Here is a 15,337-nt window from a genome sequence, read left to right as displayed (position 1 = left end):
GCCTCACTTCCATGGCTGCTTTTATGTTTGCCATTATTCCTCTGTTCCTGCTGCCCTCCTGCCTCAAACTCCTACCTTCCTTCCCCAGTAACCTGCTAGCTTTTTCCAGATTTCTCATAAGAAGTTTCCTCAAGACCAACCACTGAGCACTGAATGAAGTGGTGCCAGTGCACAGGTAGCAATAATGTGCTGACATGGTCGTGCCACAGGATGAACTGTAGTAAGATGCTCATCATACTCTCCATCACATCATAAACACCTTCCACACAGTCTGCTACCATTTGGAATAGTTATTTACTTGTTTCACACTACCTGAACACACCTGTTGTTTCACATTCATGTTTAGGCCCATGTTAACCTAAAATTCTCCTGGTTAAGCACCAGCAGCTCTTCCATGTGATGATCAAGGGAATGCATCTGCATAGTATATGGCGACAACTTAAATCTGTTGCAAAAGTTTCCTCTGCAAAATCTGTACATGTATTTCAACCAGCATTTATCCCAAAACTCAGACTATACAGGGCAATATATGCTTGATATTTAGGAATGAGAAGGAGAGGAGGAGGATGGAGAGTCAGCACTGCCTAAGGCACCAAGGCAATGAAAACCTGTACACATGAAGCACACCAGATGGAAAGGCAAGGTCACGCTCTGGAGAACTCAGAGGAGCTCTTAAACCCAAGCAGAACCTGCAAGGTAGGGCCTCCCCTCACAGGCCTGGCGAACGTCTACCTGGGAGTGCCACTACAGCCTCAGCCAGACTGACGGGATGTGCTCCAGAGGAGTTATTCCCCCTTACACTTTGGCACCAATCTCCACATGACTGTGTGAACGCAGCTGTGTGCATCACAGCCTACGCAGGAGGCAGTGCTGGGACACAGCCCAGCCCCCTTGGATTCAGCCCCAAATCCTGGCTGCTGCAGACCAATGGATACCTCAGCGTACCAGCTTTATCCTGAATTTAAAAACAAAGTTTTAGCCTTTCTGTTTGTGATGGCTGTTAGCATGACCTCAGCATAACCACCACCAGAACACTTTGAGCTTGCAGAGAGCTGCTGCTGACAGCTCAGAGACGTGACTGATCTTATTTATTTTCACAGCATTTTAAATTCCAAGGCACCATGTGAGCAGCACTACTCACCAAGGACTGAGATGCGTCAGGGGGCTTTGTTCTCTCTGAGATTTAAATACTTCACAGAAACAAATAATCCAAAGTTTACTGCTGTGCCTGCATCTCTCTGGGCAATTTGGGAGTGGGTGGCCACGGCTGTTGTCCTCATAAAGAGATGGAAGAACCCCATCTCACTCTCTGCAAGGAAATTCCTCTTTCATTGCCAGCCCAAGATGAAAAATGGTAGAGGAAAGTAGCCACTGCCAGGATGCTATGAGGCACTTCGTGATTTTTGCAGGTTGCGGTCTGGGATACACAGGTTGCCAGCCTCTCTGCATCTCTTCCACAGCCTATGCTAGACAAGGTCACCGAACATCACATGCCTCAAGTATATTTGTGAGGTGAGATAAACCATTAAAAAGCCAGACAAAAAAATATTCCTTAAGATTTTATAAATATTTTAAACCTGGAACTTTTAAAAGTATAAATTGCTCAACTGGTTTGTCAAGAAGCACTGATGAGGGAATGGGAAGTTAACAGTAACAAACCACTTCAACACGGTGTCTCCCCATTCTGCTTGGAAAGGTGCTCCACTGAAAGAGGTGCAGTCTTCACATGACTGGTGTATCCAGCAGTGCTTGGCAAAACTTTAGCCAACAGAGATACTATTTACAAATCTTCATCGTCGAAGGTCTCAGTGCACCTCAGCATCACAGTCTCATAATCAAACTGAAGATCTTCTTCCTGAAACACCCCCCCCAAAGCCAGGTAAGGTTAAAAAGCACAGGAGCTGATTGTGTTTCGAAGTGCTTGGCTGGTCAAGCGCTGGGCTGTGTCAGCAAACGTGCCTCTCTGAATTAGCAGCTTGTCAGTCAAGTGCCTGAGGTGCCTGATAAAGAATGTCTCAGATTCCCAACCAACTTCACTCTAAAAACCAGAGGGCTTCACCCTGCTGCTATTTACATAATCTGGATTCATGTTACTGACTGTGGTAGCAAGCATGGCACATAACAGGCTTCAAAGACACGAGAGCTTCCTTGAGCCCTTAACTTTTACTGACTTCAGGTTTTGCTGCTTTTAGCAATCGAAGGAAATGGTCTTCTTGACCAGCTCACAGAGCATAAGTGGCTCTTGAGAAATCAAAGTCTATGAGATGAAAGCATTTGTGTCTGCAATCAATCCAGTCCACCTTCTGCATTGATGCAAGACTTGTCAGGGAAAGACCGCTTTTAAAAATAGGTGATATTTATAAAATGTATAGCTTAAGGAGCACTAAATCGCTCTTGCTTGCAAAATGACTCATCTAAAATCTGTAATTTTAAAAGAAGGCGTGCATCTGAAGATGCAAAGGTACTCAATACAATTTAGAAAAAAAAAAACAGACTTTCACTTAGATACGTTAAAAACTTTGAGCCTCAATCCAAATAAACTTTTAGTGCCTTTATTGCTTATCATCTCTTATTATGTTGTCTCATGACAACAGCTCTGGACAGCTAGCAAGATTGTTTAACTCTTCCCATGCTCAGAAATATTTCTGTACCATGTAGCTTCCATGCTCCTGTTGTCATTCTGGGGCCAATGTCCTTTTAAGCACACTCCCTCTCTTTGTCCAGATGATTTCCTCCCTCCTCCTGTGTGATTCTTTCTCAAGCATTTTACAGCACTGGGGTGCGTGACCTCGGCAGCCCTGAGCACCAGGGCAGCAGCTCAAGAGGAGCTGCACTCAATGGATCTGTGACTACAGAACAGCTGACACACAACCCAACAGTCCTTCGTACCTGGATAGTTAACTGCAGATGGCATAACACAGAGCTGGCACGTACTGACCAGCAATAAAACGTGTCTCCTCACCAGCTCTGCAGATGGGAGGGAAGGTGACCACAGGCTGCCTTTCACACTTCAGTCGGGTAAACATGGTTATCTTGCCTTAGGACTTTACCTGCTGCCCACCTCTTTACGATGTGCGTGCACAGTGCATCAGGACTCCACTCACCTCGGGATAATCTATGCTACCAGCACTGCCCAGGAGTCTCCAAGTCCAGGAGTCTCCAAGTCCAGGAGTCTCCAGAGCCCTGAGTAAAGTCATTTCTGGGGTAAGCTGTGTGGCCTACACTGAGCTCTCTGCTGCTGCCAGAGTCAGTGTTTCAAGCTAGCTGAAATGTTCCCTAGGCCCTCTCAGCAGTCACTTCCCTAACTGCCTCCAACTATTTGCTCAGAGACAGAGCTGAATTTCTGCTCACAAAACAAAAAATTCTTGCCAGTTGTCTTTTTTTCACCTCTTGGCAGGACTCTCTAGATGTGCTGTACTGCAGTTACCTAAACCAAAACAGATTGCAACCTTCACATTTATCAGTACTCTCTAGCCTGGGTGATTTCTGCTCAAACTCCCTCAACACAGACAACCCAAAGGTCCTGGAACAAACAGATTGCACACAGTCTTTTTCTTCCTTTTGGATCCACAGTTCTCGGTCAGCTGCCAATCTGCTGTATTTCACTACCACTCATGCCACAGCCTGGGAACCCCCTCACAGCAGTGTGCCAGAATGCAGCAGCATGTATTATGGAACAGAGCATATTGCACGCTAAATTCTTGCACTTCTCGTCTAAACATCCACTCCTGGCCATTGTCAGAGACAAGGTGCTGATCTACACAGCCCTTTGGTCTGCGAATTACTGTGTTCTGCATAAAAACAAGGCTCTTCCTGTGTTTATGTAAATGACCACGAACTGAAGATGCTTAGAAAAGAAAGATCAACTGTAGGCAAGATCGAGTATTTTCGAGTTGTGATTGTCATGCCTTAGTGCTGCTTTTGTCCTCCTGCTTGGTGCTCTATTGCTAAATGTGAGACCAAGCCCATCTCAGAGCTCTGAACTGGGAACTGTGTCTAGACCTTCGGGTTTATTAACTGTCAATGGACTGATGCCCTAGGAGTTAACTCTAGTCATTTGGATTTTTCTTTAAAACTATGCTTTTTCTTAATTTCATTGGGTGTTTTCTAGTTCTGGTCTTACAGCAATGAACAATCATTCTGTGCACCAAATCCATTTAGGATCAAATTCTCTCATGCTACCCCTCAGTCTTTTTTGCTGAAGAGTCCTCCTCTCGTAGCTCCTGTTTAATAGCTTTCGCTGTGTCTGCTGCCACGCTCTGTATCCCCTCTAGTGCTAATGTCTCCATGATAGTGGGAACCAAATGGCACACAGAAATCACTATGTGAGAGTTTTAGGAAGTGTGCAACACTAGTTTCTGTTTTGAGGTTGTTTCTGTTTTGAGGGGGGCGTTCAATTACCCTTCATCACAAACATTCTGTTTTCTTCATAGGAACATCTGCTCATGTAGCAGAGAGCAGGTGAAAGCCAGATGATAGCAAAAAATAAGATAGAACAGTGGCGATTGTAGAGACACAACTGACTCTGAGCCCAAGCAAGCATGTTCTTGCTGAGGGATCTCTCCCTTTTGGTCCTCTATCCATGTGTGAGATCTCAGATACCTCCTTGGCAGGAGGACAAGAACAGGAGGAAGAACACTGCAAATACAAAGATTTCTGGCTCAGTGAACCTGCAACAACAGGCTGAGGGTAAGGCACAGCACAGCAGCTGCTCTCTTTTAAGAGCTGTACTCTTTTAAGAGCATAATTACCCTGCTCTTAAGGCCTGCCAGACAGGGGCTGAAGGGTAGGGAACCTGGCACCAAGACAAAGCACAAGGTAGTCCCTGTTGAGTTCAGAATCAAGAGGCTTTGAGTTATGGAGAGAGTCGGCACAGCTTTACCTGCTTACATGAGATCAGTCAAGCTTTTCAACATGGAACTTTACTTAATAAAACAATAAAAAAAACCTCATGTCATTTGGGATTTTTAGTAAGATTTTAAGTAATAATGACACCTCAAACCTTGTGTCTTACAGAGGCAATCCCAGTGACCTTTGGAATGACACATCTGAAGTGATAAACCCCAGGCTTTTGATTTAAAAATTCTGGACAATATGATCTGAAGCATGGAAAACAGAAATTCCTTCCTGACAGTGACAGAAATACACTGCTCCTTTTCTAAGGAACCCTTTGGCAAAGCTTACCTGGCAAAACTGTGCATTAGCAAAGAAAAGGCTTTTTAGGAACTCAGTGATCTGCAGATAGAGTCTGTGGTCATCCTCTGGATTTTCAGAAGTGTAGCTTGCAAATGCTGAACTGAAAATGGAACCCAAAGTTATGTTTAAGGTCTCATTACCTCTTTTCTCCTCCTACTTACTTTCCCTCCTCCATATTTTACTTTTAAATTAAATAAGGCTTAAATTGTTTTCAAGACAAACCTGATAATAAAGACAATGGGTATAAAAGATAGGGAGGAGTGGGGGTGTATGTAGTGAGGAGATATTGTCTAACAAATGAGAGGAAGATATGTAAGAACAGAGAACTGCAGTACAAGAAGCCACTGTCACAACAAAGAGATGCACTGATACATTACAGCTGTGATAACTGTTTTAGGGAAAGTATACAGCCTTTGTAACAGAGAGCAACCATGGCTATTTGGTAGTGTATTTTGTAGGCTTGTTCAAAGGAACAGCACTGACTTCTTTTATAAAGTCTTTGAGAGAACACAATAAAACTGTGGTCATGAAATGACACATTAGCTGTCACTGGCAGGTTTGGTAATGGGTAACTTTGGTAACAAGCTCAGATCATCACTCTGAGCACATCACCTCCATATTCTCCCTGGGATCTTACAAAGTTCTGCCACCACACCTTTGTCCTGAATTAAAAAGCACAGGGTGATAGGAAAAAGAAGGGAACAGGGTAAGTGTTGTCTACTGAAATACTAATCTAGTTTGGGGCTAAAACAAGACTGCAAAGATGATGGTAATACATTGCAGTATTAACAAATGCTTTTTCTTTTTTCAAAAGCAAACAGCAATTGTGATCTAATCAATGTTATTTAGTGGATACATGTTTTGTTAAAGTCGTACGATGCATTCAAGAGTATTCTGATCAACAGTCTGAACAATGTTATTTCCATTCATTCTGTTCTGGAAGTGCAAAAAAGGAATTGGGGAGAAATTGTGAGGATGCATGCTAGAGATGTGTGCATTTCTAAATATGGAAAAATAAGTAAAAACTGGGTCAAAAAAGGGATTGAAACACTACTTGGAAAGAGAAAAAAAAGCTGAGACTAAGCAGCAAGAATACATAAGAGAGGAGTTGTAATGTGATTTTCCTCCTGAGGAAAGAAACCATTTTCTTTCTTTGGTCTAATGGGAAAATCAAAGGCAATGCTAGTTTTGTATCTGACATGTTCTTTCCTAGCTAACTATGATCTGACCTGCAGAGGAAAGACCTATTATTATTTAATAGGTCTTGTGTTTCTTTGATGTTACTGCTCAGGTCAACCACACTTCAGCTTGATCACCTCCTTCTGAAGAGATTAGAGTACTTGAAAAAGGTTAAGGGAGACATTATTAAAAAAAATATTATTTTTGTCTCATTAAGTGAGAGTACAGTTCATGATTAGCTGACTTATCCAGGGAATGCCTTATGGTCCTCATAGACCTGGTAAGTGAGAGAGAAAAGGAAAACATTATAAGTCTTGTAATTTGAAAGAGGTAAAGCTATGCAGAGTGGAGAGAAAAAAAAAAAAAAGAATGTTTTATCCATTTATCCAGAAAGAGGAGTCCTGGATTTACCAGGAAGAGTCACTAAGAGTGCCCTGGTTATCCCAAAGTGACTGGGTACTCTCAGTAAGCAAGTCCTCCTGATTTTGCTGTAATGCCTATTAATCATTTCACTTGTACACCTTAAGAGACAGTACTACTGTGAGCACAATTGCTGTATGCTACTCCTTTAACCATCTACTAAAACTTAGGCATAAAAAAGAGAGTTAGGCTGTTGACTTATTCCATGCAAACTTGCTGTGGAGTATTGACTGTCGGCTATTAAGTTATTCTGTCTCTTAAAAGGGGTGGGTTTGTAATTTACCTCTGGCTAGACATTCCCTGAGTCTCATTGGTGTCAAGGAAACCGGCAGCAACATCAAATGCGTCTTCAAACATTACCTGTCAGAGAAAACACTTTGAATGTCAATATAACCAGCCACTAAACAGCTTTACCTAGGGCATAGTTTTTAATAATTAAGTCTTTAAAAGCATGATATTTCTTCTTTCCATTTAACGTGTATGTTTACTGCTACAGTAAACCTACAGGGTTTTATGGAGACAGGAATAAGGAGTAACTATATATCATGACTAGGAACACAAGGTTAGTCCGTTCCCTTAGGCCTGTGCTTCAACCTCCAAGAATTAGACCTGCATTACATCTCCCAGAACATCAGTAAAAACAGGAATTTCAACAGTGCCTTTCAGACTTGACTGTGGGCTGTTGCATTGTTTATGGCTGGGGATCTCAGCTGTATCAGCCATTCTCCACAAATCCAATTCCAGTGTACAGTCTGGCTTACAAAGGAGTTTGGATTCTCCATGTGACAGACCGATAAGCTCATTAGTTCACTCTGCCATAATGTAGATCACACACTTTCTGTGCCAGGAAGTACTGTACATGCAACATCCCCATGACATTTGTTAAGTAGGTCAGCAATATGAATTGCCTAAGTGTCCTGTGACTCAAAAAGAGTTCGTCAATGCAACACACTTATCTGCTAAAGGTGAACCTCTGTCCTTCCCTTGCAACTAAGAAAGTTACATACATCTTTGAGCAGCTAGTTGCTTAAGTAATCAGAGCTCCAGAACAGTTTAGGAAGAGTTAGCTGCTATCTGATCTTTTTTTTTTTTCTTTCCCTTTTTTAACACATGCCCTGGCCTACACAGTTGCTGAATTGTCAGCTCTGCAGAAATGCATGGAATGGGCAGTCGTTAGTCTTGTATCATTGAAACTGGTCTACAAATACTTCTCTTGGCTACCAAGTGCTTTGATTACCAGGAAAAAAAAAAAGAAAAAAAACAACAAAACAAACAAATACAAAAGCAGGCAGGAACAGTTCAAGGCTTGGGAAACCAGGCATTTCTTCTGGATTTAGCTCACGTGTCCTCTTCGGAGGACTTGCAGAGGAGAGCAACTGTATAATCCTCCTTCCTGCTCCTGACTCCTGGGCAAGTTAGAGCAAATTTTAAACTGTTACCTAGCACAGAAACTCCACAGGTAAGTGAAGACCAGCAGGATTACTGCCACAGCACTCCTACAGCTTGCTCTTTATCTTACTAAGAGAGAATTAAATGCAGACATTTACTCAGACCGTTTATTGTCTCCACATATGCATTCAAGTGGTCTTGGAAAGCTTAATTACAACTACTGTATGGCTCCAATTAAAAGCTGCAGTGCCAATTAGCAACTTGGCTTGGGTTTCAGAAGCAGAGGATGTGTGTTACTGAGCACTTACTTCCTCTGGTGTGGAGACTGAGGAACCACTGGCTTCCTCACTGTTACCTTGGCTGTCCCTCACGTCACCATCAGTGCATGCAGGTTCCTGGCAAGCAGCCTTCGGATCCAGGAGGAAATCTCTCTGGCTACAGTATTGCAAGATGCTGTCTCTCCTTTCTTCAGAAAGTTCTTGCCAGAGGTGTGAAATAGCCATGGAGACCACAGGAAGAGGTGCTTCCTTAGTGCAAACAACTCCATGCTCTATCAGCAGGTCTACGGTGTGCTTATAAACATACAGGTACCTGTACGGAAAGGAAAAGGAGCATCTCAAGACCAAGCTATCACGCAGCCATCTGATGTAAATCAGCATGGAGGGACAAGACATCCAGTGACAGAAGAACACCAAAGGCTTGACTCAGTCACAACCTCGGCCATAGTCAATGCTGAGTTGTTGCAATGTACGTGGTCCAAATGACCTTCACCCTTGCACAAGACGCAGTTCCTCATGTCAAGTTTTAGAAGATCTAAAAGTGAAACAAACCGTTGTGAAACAGCGGACCACAGACGATAACAGATAAACCATGCTGGCAAACTGAGCGCTTCTGAGCACTCCTGCCTGAGCCAGCTGGTCTCAGAGCAGAGTTGGCGATCTCCCTTTAGCTCAGGATGCCAGCTAAGGAATCTTCCCTGGGATTGAGTGACTGCTTGGTATTTGGAAGGTAAGCAAGGATATAATTAACATTACCTCAGATTAGCAATTAAACTTTGACTTTGCAGATAAGTAACTACTGTGCAAGGTTTGTTGTTAAACAATTGAATTGACACCTTAATAGAGATCTCTAATAAAGTTTCCATGCTGAACCAACCTGACTGTTGTAGTCGCCACCCAGAAAGATCCTGTCATACGATCACAACCATCAGGAGAGCAGGGAGTAGCTGTGATTTGAAATTACTTCACCGACTTCTCCCTCTGAGACTTCATACAGTTATTGAACATTGCCCAACATTGCTAGAAGATTTTAGCAACTCTGTTCTGCCAAGATTTCATCTGCAAAAGGCAGGCACCAGCCAGAGCCTCAGCAGGATTGCCTCAGAACAGAAGCTCCGGGCTGCTACAGGCTGTACTTGTTGCATAGGCAAACCTCATTCTGGCATTTCATAAATTTTGTATACTTGCCTTTGTATCCTGAGGCTCTCACACTGCCAGTCACTTCTTATACTTTTACTGTCATTGCAGTAATCTTAAAACTCTTGGCTGAGGTCATACCCTGATGCATTAGGTACTACACATGCAGACAGAAAGGAACTACCCCAGGCCTGGAAGGTCTGACTCGAGAGGGCATGGGAGCTCAGTTTCCTCCACTTTACATCTGAGGAACTGCATTCCTAAGACTGGCTTCTGTGATGTCTATCATAAAATTGCCAGTTGAGCATTACTGTTGTAATTTCAGCCCGGTGACCAAAACACAGGAAGAGCCTGCTTCTTCTGTTGGCACTGTGTGGCGCACTGAACCAGGAGTAATGATACCTACTTTAGAAAGCAGCACCGAAGGCTATTTTATGTTTATTAGATTGTTAGAGCTTCTTGGAGGAAACTCAGAAGTTCAAAGGAGGAAAAAGCAAGAGCTCTATAAACAGCAGTCATTGTTACTAAGTTTTACTGGGCTCAGGATGATTCCCTGGAAGATGTCCCAGTCAGGCACGTTTCCTGACTAACTCAACTACTGCACAAGAAATTAACTCCAAAGAGCTGTCTTTTGGTTGTTGTAAATATTTGTTTTAGTAAACCAGTATTGAAAATATAAAATAATCCCCCTCACAGACATGTTTAACCTCCAATTTCCATACTGTGAAGTATTTTACAACATTTTTAGGGCAAGAATACCATAAGGGGGATGAGCATTCTCACGTCAGCTGCTGCCCTCACCAAGAATTCTGAGCAGTTTCTCAAACAGCTCCAAACGAAGGCTCTGGTTTCTCAAACAAAGCATGAATCACCATTAGACTGCTTTGCTGAAGAAAATAACCCTGGACAAACCATGACTCAACAGCTTCCTTCCCAGCTGGAAGGACACAACCACACTGCACAGGACGGAGCACTGCCTAGTCCCACTGTCTGTAGCTGCAGGACGTGGCTACAAGGAAACGCTCTGTAGAAGCTCAATGCCTTTCAGATGCTGCCCAAATAACGCGACCAGACTATCACCAAGAAGCTGTTTTGTTTGCTGAAGACTCCCTACTATTTTATGCATGTTGTCATTGATCATTTTGTGATGAGAATTAGCTGTGAACCAAATGCAGCCTGCAATAAGCAGCAGGGTAAGTGCCAGGAGCCCACAGAACCCTAAAGGCACTGGTCTACTCTGTCAGTGAAGAAGGGGAAAGACAAGTGTTTATGGCTCCGCTGCACAGCCTTTGATGAAGCAGGGCTTCCTTCCAGCAGAAAAACTTGATTCAGCACACTTCAAGGTCCTGTAAATGATACCTTACTACAGCCACCTCCGGCTCTCGCAGGAGCGAAAGCAGGCACAGTAGCGGTAGGCTGGTGCCATCTGCCGGCAGAGCTGCAGCCTCATTTTGATGAATAACCAAGACAAATTTATAAAAAACACCAGTTCAAATAAATAAATAAATAAATAAATAAATAAAAAGAAAGAAACCACGTAAATTTATAGTGGTGCAGCTCTAGAAGAGCACTGACACACTTGAGCACTTTTCCCCTCTTTGTTGAGAATAGGTGGAAAAAATCCACTTGGATTTTCCAAGGCTGGGAGAGCAGGGGGCTGACAGGATGCCAGGAGCCCATTCACATGGCAGCCACACGCAGGGGAACTGGGAGGTGCTCAAGCTTCATTGCCAACAGGGCCCAAGTTATGGCACAAGGCTTCTGCAAGGCAGATGCGGGCTCCAGCAGGGTTTCATGTACAGCAGTGACTGGATGCAGTGTGAATGCAAACGGAAAAACTGAAGGCGAGTTGGGGTGCACCTACCGTTCAAATTCCACCAGATCTGGGGATGAAGCGCCTGCGTACTGGGTAAATACTGGCTTCCCATCCTCTTCCATTGTTTGTTTTTCACATTCTTGTATCAAATACCAGATGGTGGAGTCACTCTCACTCACAGCTCCTGAGGGTGATGCAGTGCTGAAAAGGAAAAAAAGCCACACAAATAACTTCTTAACTGGATTAATAACATCCTTGTCATGGTCACTCCAGAGTCCAGGGCCATTCTTCCTAAGCAGGTTTTCCCTCCTCCTTTTGCTTTGCAAGCAAACGAGGTCTGTGGTGGAGACAAGCTGTGCAGGAGGTGAAGGAAATACAAGCACTGATTGGAAGTGGGACCAACAAGATGCACAGGGTGCTCATGCACTGCGTGGGACTACAGGGGTCCCCGTGAAGTCTCTTCACCTTGTCCTCGTGATGAAAGGCCTCTGCTTGGAAATTCAGTAACAATGACAAAAAGGCTCAGAGATGCTGGAATGGAAGCAAATGCAAAGTATTAGCGTGTTTCCTTGATTGGCATAAGCCCTTACCTGTGATTGCTGAAGTACCTCTTGACATATTCCTCCTTGACTTCCTCCAGGCTGGACGGGTTCCCCTCCTCCAGACTGAAGGACTCTGTTGTCAGCAGAAAAGTAACTGTCATATCAGTGGAGCGTTCAGCTTCCCTCTCATCCTCAATCCCAATCAAGCAGTGTAATCCTGACAACTGGTCCTTCATGAGCCAGAGCTCTTCATTAGGCAAAAGTGCTGTGAAATGAGACCACTCTGCCTCTCCTACAACATAACTGGCATTACTGGGAGTTTCTGAGCATTGAGGAACTCAGAATCTAATGCTGTCTTCATAACATTGATGTGACAGAACTGTTGGTGAAAGTAATTAGCAAATCAGAAGTCCAGGCAAGTACTAGTCAATTTGGTATTTCATGATTGCCATGTAATGAGCAAATTGCACATAAAAACTCCTGACAACCAACTCTGTGATTCAGCAGCAGTATGAATTGTACATATATGCAAGAAAATCAAAGGGGAAGTTTACCTCAGAACCCTCCTCAACCAGCCCCACTGCTGGTGATGCCTTCAGATCTGTTCTGTCAAACCACTCTTTCTGCCTGTGACTTTTACAGTTTACCCGAGGACGTGGGTTCAGAGGAGTTTGCTTCTTTAACCACCGTGACTTTTAATTGATGCAAACTACTGGAGGTGCTTGTTGCATGAAGAGCAACTTTTTTTTTTTTTTTTTTTTTCCTCTTCTTCTTCTATCTGACTGTATTTTGGAGACTTGAAAGGATGTAAAAATATGTCCAAAGTCTCTACCCCATCAGCACCCAGTCTGCTTGCTGCTGCTGGAGGCAGTGGCCAGCACCAGTAAGCCGTAGGCAATATGGCAGGGTGTGAAGCCTGGCAGTGTGAGCTGCCTCCCTCCACTGCCGACAGCACGTGCCAGAGCTGCACGATGTCAGGGGCAGCAGAGAAGTGCATGAAGACAACCTGCCAAGCTGAAAGGGAAAGCAAAACCCACAGCATCTCTTACCTGTTTCTACCGGAGTAAGTGTGTAACTAAAGGCTTGCATTTCACACACTTTTGTGAGCAAGTTCTCAACAGATTCTCTCTGCTCCTCCTGCAACTCGAACCAGACACTGCTTTTTGAAGCTTAAGCTCTGGCTGTGCTTGGTTGCAGTGCTGGGTGCTTGTGGCAGCCGTGACTCCCACCGTGCTGTGGCTGGGAGCACACACACTCCTGCAGCCCCTGCAGCCCACGCACGCAGCCTGGGGACCCACACCAGCCCCAGGCTGGCTGGGCAGGAGGCAGTGGGGTGAACAGACAGCACCCTGCCCCAACTGCCTGCAGACATCACTTCTTCCTTCCTCTGCCTGGCCCAGGAATGACTGGGGACCTCTGAGGCACAGTGCTCAGTGGGCTGATAGACAACTGTGCTGTCCCTTGCTTACTGCTACAAATAGTCACACTGAAATCCTGTGGGATTTCAATGGGAGCTCAGTGGGAGCAGCCACGCACCTGTCTCTATTTAACGAAGAAATAAAAACCACATCCAGGCAAATGCTTGCAGTACCTTTCATCTTCAGCAAGGAACCCAAGGTTTGCTCCAGCTCCTGGATGTATTTCTTAGCCTTACACAAAACCTGATACTAAACAAAAAACAAACAAACAAACAAACAAAAAAACAGAACTGATTGCTCTCTGCTCTGACTGGATTCATGCTTTAACATGCCTTGGTGGTTTTTTCCCCACACTTTTTCTTCATTATCTCGATGTCTCTGAGGAAACAACTGTGGTATTTCACCAGCTTCCCATACCCTAATGAGAAGGGGAAAGAACCAACAGCGGTGCAAAATTAAATATAGAATATAAATACTCTACAATATAAATACGTTATGTAATACTTCAACATATTACTGAGTCTCATAGACATTTGCTACTTCAGTCTGATCTCTCACCAGCAACTGTTTGGATCATTCCCTTCTTGAAGCACGTCCAGAAATCCCACGCCTGCAGCATGTCTTGTTGGATGTCTGCTGACTTAAGGCATGAGACTTTACCATTCCCTTCTGATGAGGGTTTCAGTAGGAGCCCTTGCCATGTTCTACTCTCAGCTACGCTGACGTGAACTGGAGTAACTTCAACGCTGCAAATCATTGCTTCATCATTTATAGCAGGCATAGTGAGGAACACATGGCCAATGCCTTTAAACATACACATCTCAAATATTTCAAGATTTACATGCTCAGTGAGACCCATCCAGTCACCTTAGACAGAAGGTCTATCTTGCAGAGCTTTCACACCAGTTATTTCAGCCAGGCATTAAGCACTAGAATTAGAAATAAGCTTCTGTATTTAAGCCCTTGAAGTTATCTTCCTTGGATCCCAAAAGTCATGCGATGGGCACGATACTAAGAAACAGCAGTTCCAAGAACTGGTATGTGAAAACAGTACGGCCAGATCGGACAAAACAAGTACCTGTTTAGTCTTGGTTTCTGGCGTTACGGTGACTTCAACCAAACTTGCATCTCCTTCAGAACGTGGCAAACTGGACTCTTACCTCAAACTGCACAAGAAGCCCCACAGAGCAGCATTTAGTATGCTCAGAACCTCAAGGCACGTCAGAGGGATGATTCCTGTCTTAAACCATCATTTTACAAACTGGAAAACTGGAAGTAACCAATCTAAATGGGTTGGTGGCAGAGCTAAGAAAAGGAACCCTGATGATTCTTCCTCTGCTTTGGGTACAGTACTATCCACCTTTTCAGTAGCACTTTTGGTTAATCTCTTCTTTATAAACTTTTTTATTTTTTTTGATTAAGTATTTTCTTAGTTTAGAAGAGGCCAGTTAACAGTTTTTCTTTTCTGCCTTATTTTTTCAGTGTCTCAAAGACAAAATGCACTTCAAAAGATGAATGAGTTACTTTCTTCCCTGTAACAACTTTCAGCCCTGCATTCACTACTTCCAATTCCATACCGAAACGCTGTGAAATGAAGACAGTTTAATCATGAGATCCCCTGATTTGTCTCCAGAACATGGCCATGAGGAAGCTGCAAAAAAAAAAAAGTAAGGAAAGTGCAGAGGAGCCACATGGTAAGCCCATGACCCAGACCACAGAGCCAACAGCTTGCTTGGGATGAGCTGTCAGCTGCAAAGAATAAAGGATCCAGAAAGCCGCCCGGAGAGCAATTATGCGTGTACTGGCCTCCCTGAAGGCACAGCGGTCACCCCAAGGAATAGAGCTAATGTAAACACGTATGCACGGCAGCAATAGGCGAGAATCGCGCTCAGCGCTCCGCACCTTCGAGGCCGAGCTTTTTGCCCAGGCCAGCCCAGCCTCCTGCAGGACGCCGAAGAGCCC

At 44.0% G+C, this 15,337-nt stretch overlaps 1 protein-coding gene across 4 annotated transcripts; it reads right to left on the bottom strand.

Moving 5' to 3' along the window:
* Positions 1-1,193: 1,193 nt before the first annotated feature.
* STRA8 (stimulated by retinoic acid 8) lies at positions 1,194-14,547 on the bottom strand. 4 transcript variants are annotated; one of them, XM_035315337.1, is made up of 7 exons: positions 13,934-14,547; positions 12,006-12,090; positions 11,464-11,616; positions 8,493-8,775; positions 7,079-7,155; positions 5,185-5,296; positions 1,194-1,855 (listed from the first exon to the last, which is right to left on the bottom strand). In XM_035315337.1, exons 1-7 carry the CDS (start codon positions 14,232-14,234, stop codon positions 1,781-1,783), a joined length of 1,086 nt encoding a protein of 361 aa, XP_035171228.1. In that variant the 5' UTR covers positions 14,235-14,547; the 3' UTR covers positions 1,194-1,780. The 4 variants fall into 4 exon arrangements, with proteins under 4 accessions (XP_035171228.1, XP_035171229.1, XP_035171230.1 ...); XM_035315338.1 differs by lacking the exon at positions 1,194-1,855 and having other exon boundaries at positions 4,385-5,296; positions 13,934-14,104; positions 14,192-14,547; XM_035315339.1 differs by lacking the exon at positions 1,194-1,855 and having other exon boundaries at positions 4,385-6,652.
* Between the last annotated feature and the right edge of the window lie 790 nt (positions 14,548-15,337).

Source organism: Oxyura jamaicensis, chromosome 1 (assembly GCF_011077185.1).
Source record: "Oxyura jamaicensis isolate SHBP4307 breed ruddy duck chromosome 1, BPBGC_Ojam_1.0, whole genome shotgun sequence".
NCBI lineage: Eukaryota > Metazoa > Chordata > Aves > Anseriformes > Anatidae > Oxyura > Oxyura jamaicensis.
Note: the sequence above shows the minus strand (reverse complement) of the source record. Positions and strands in the feature narration are given on the sequence as shown.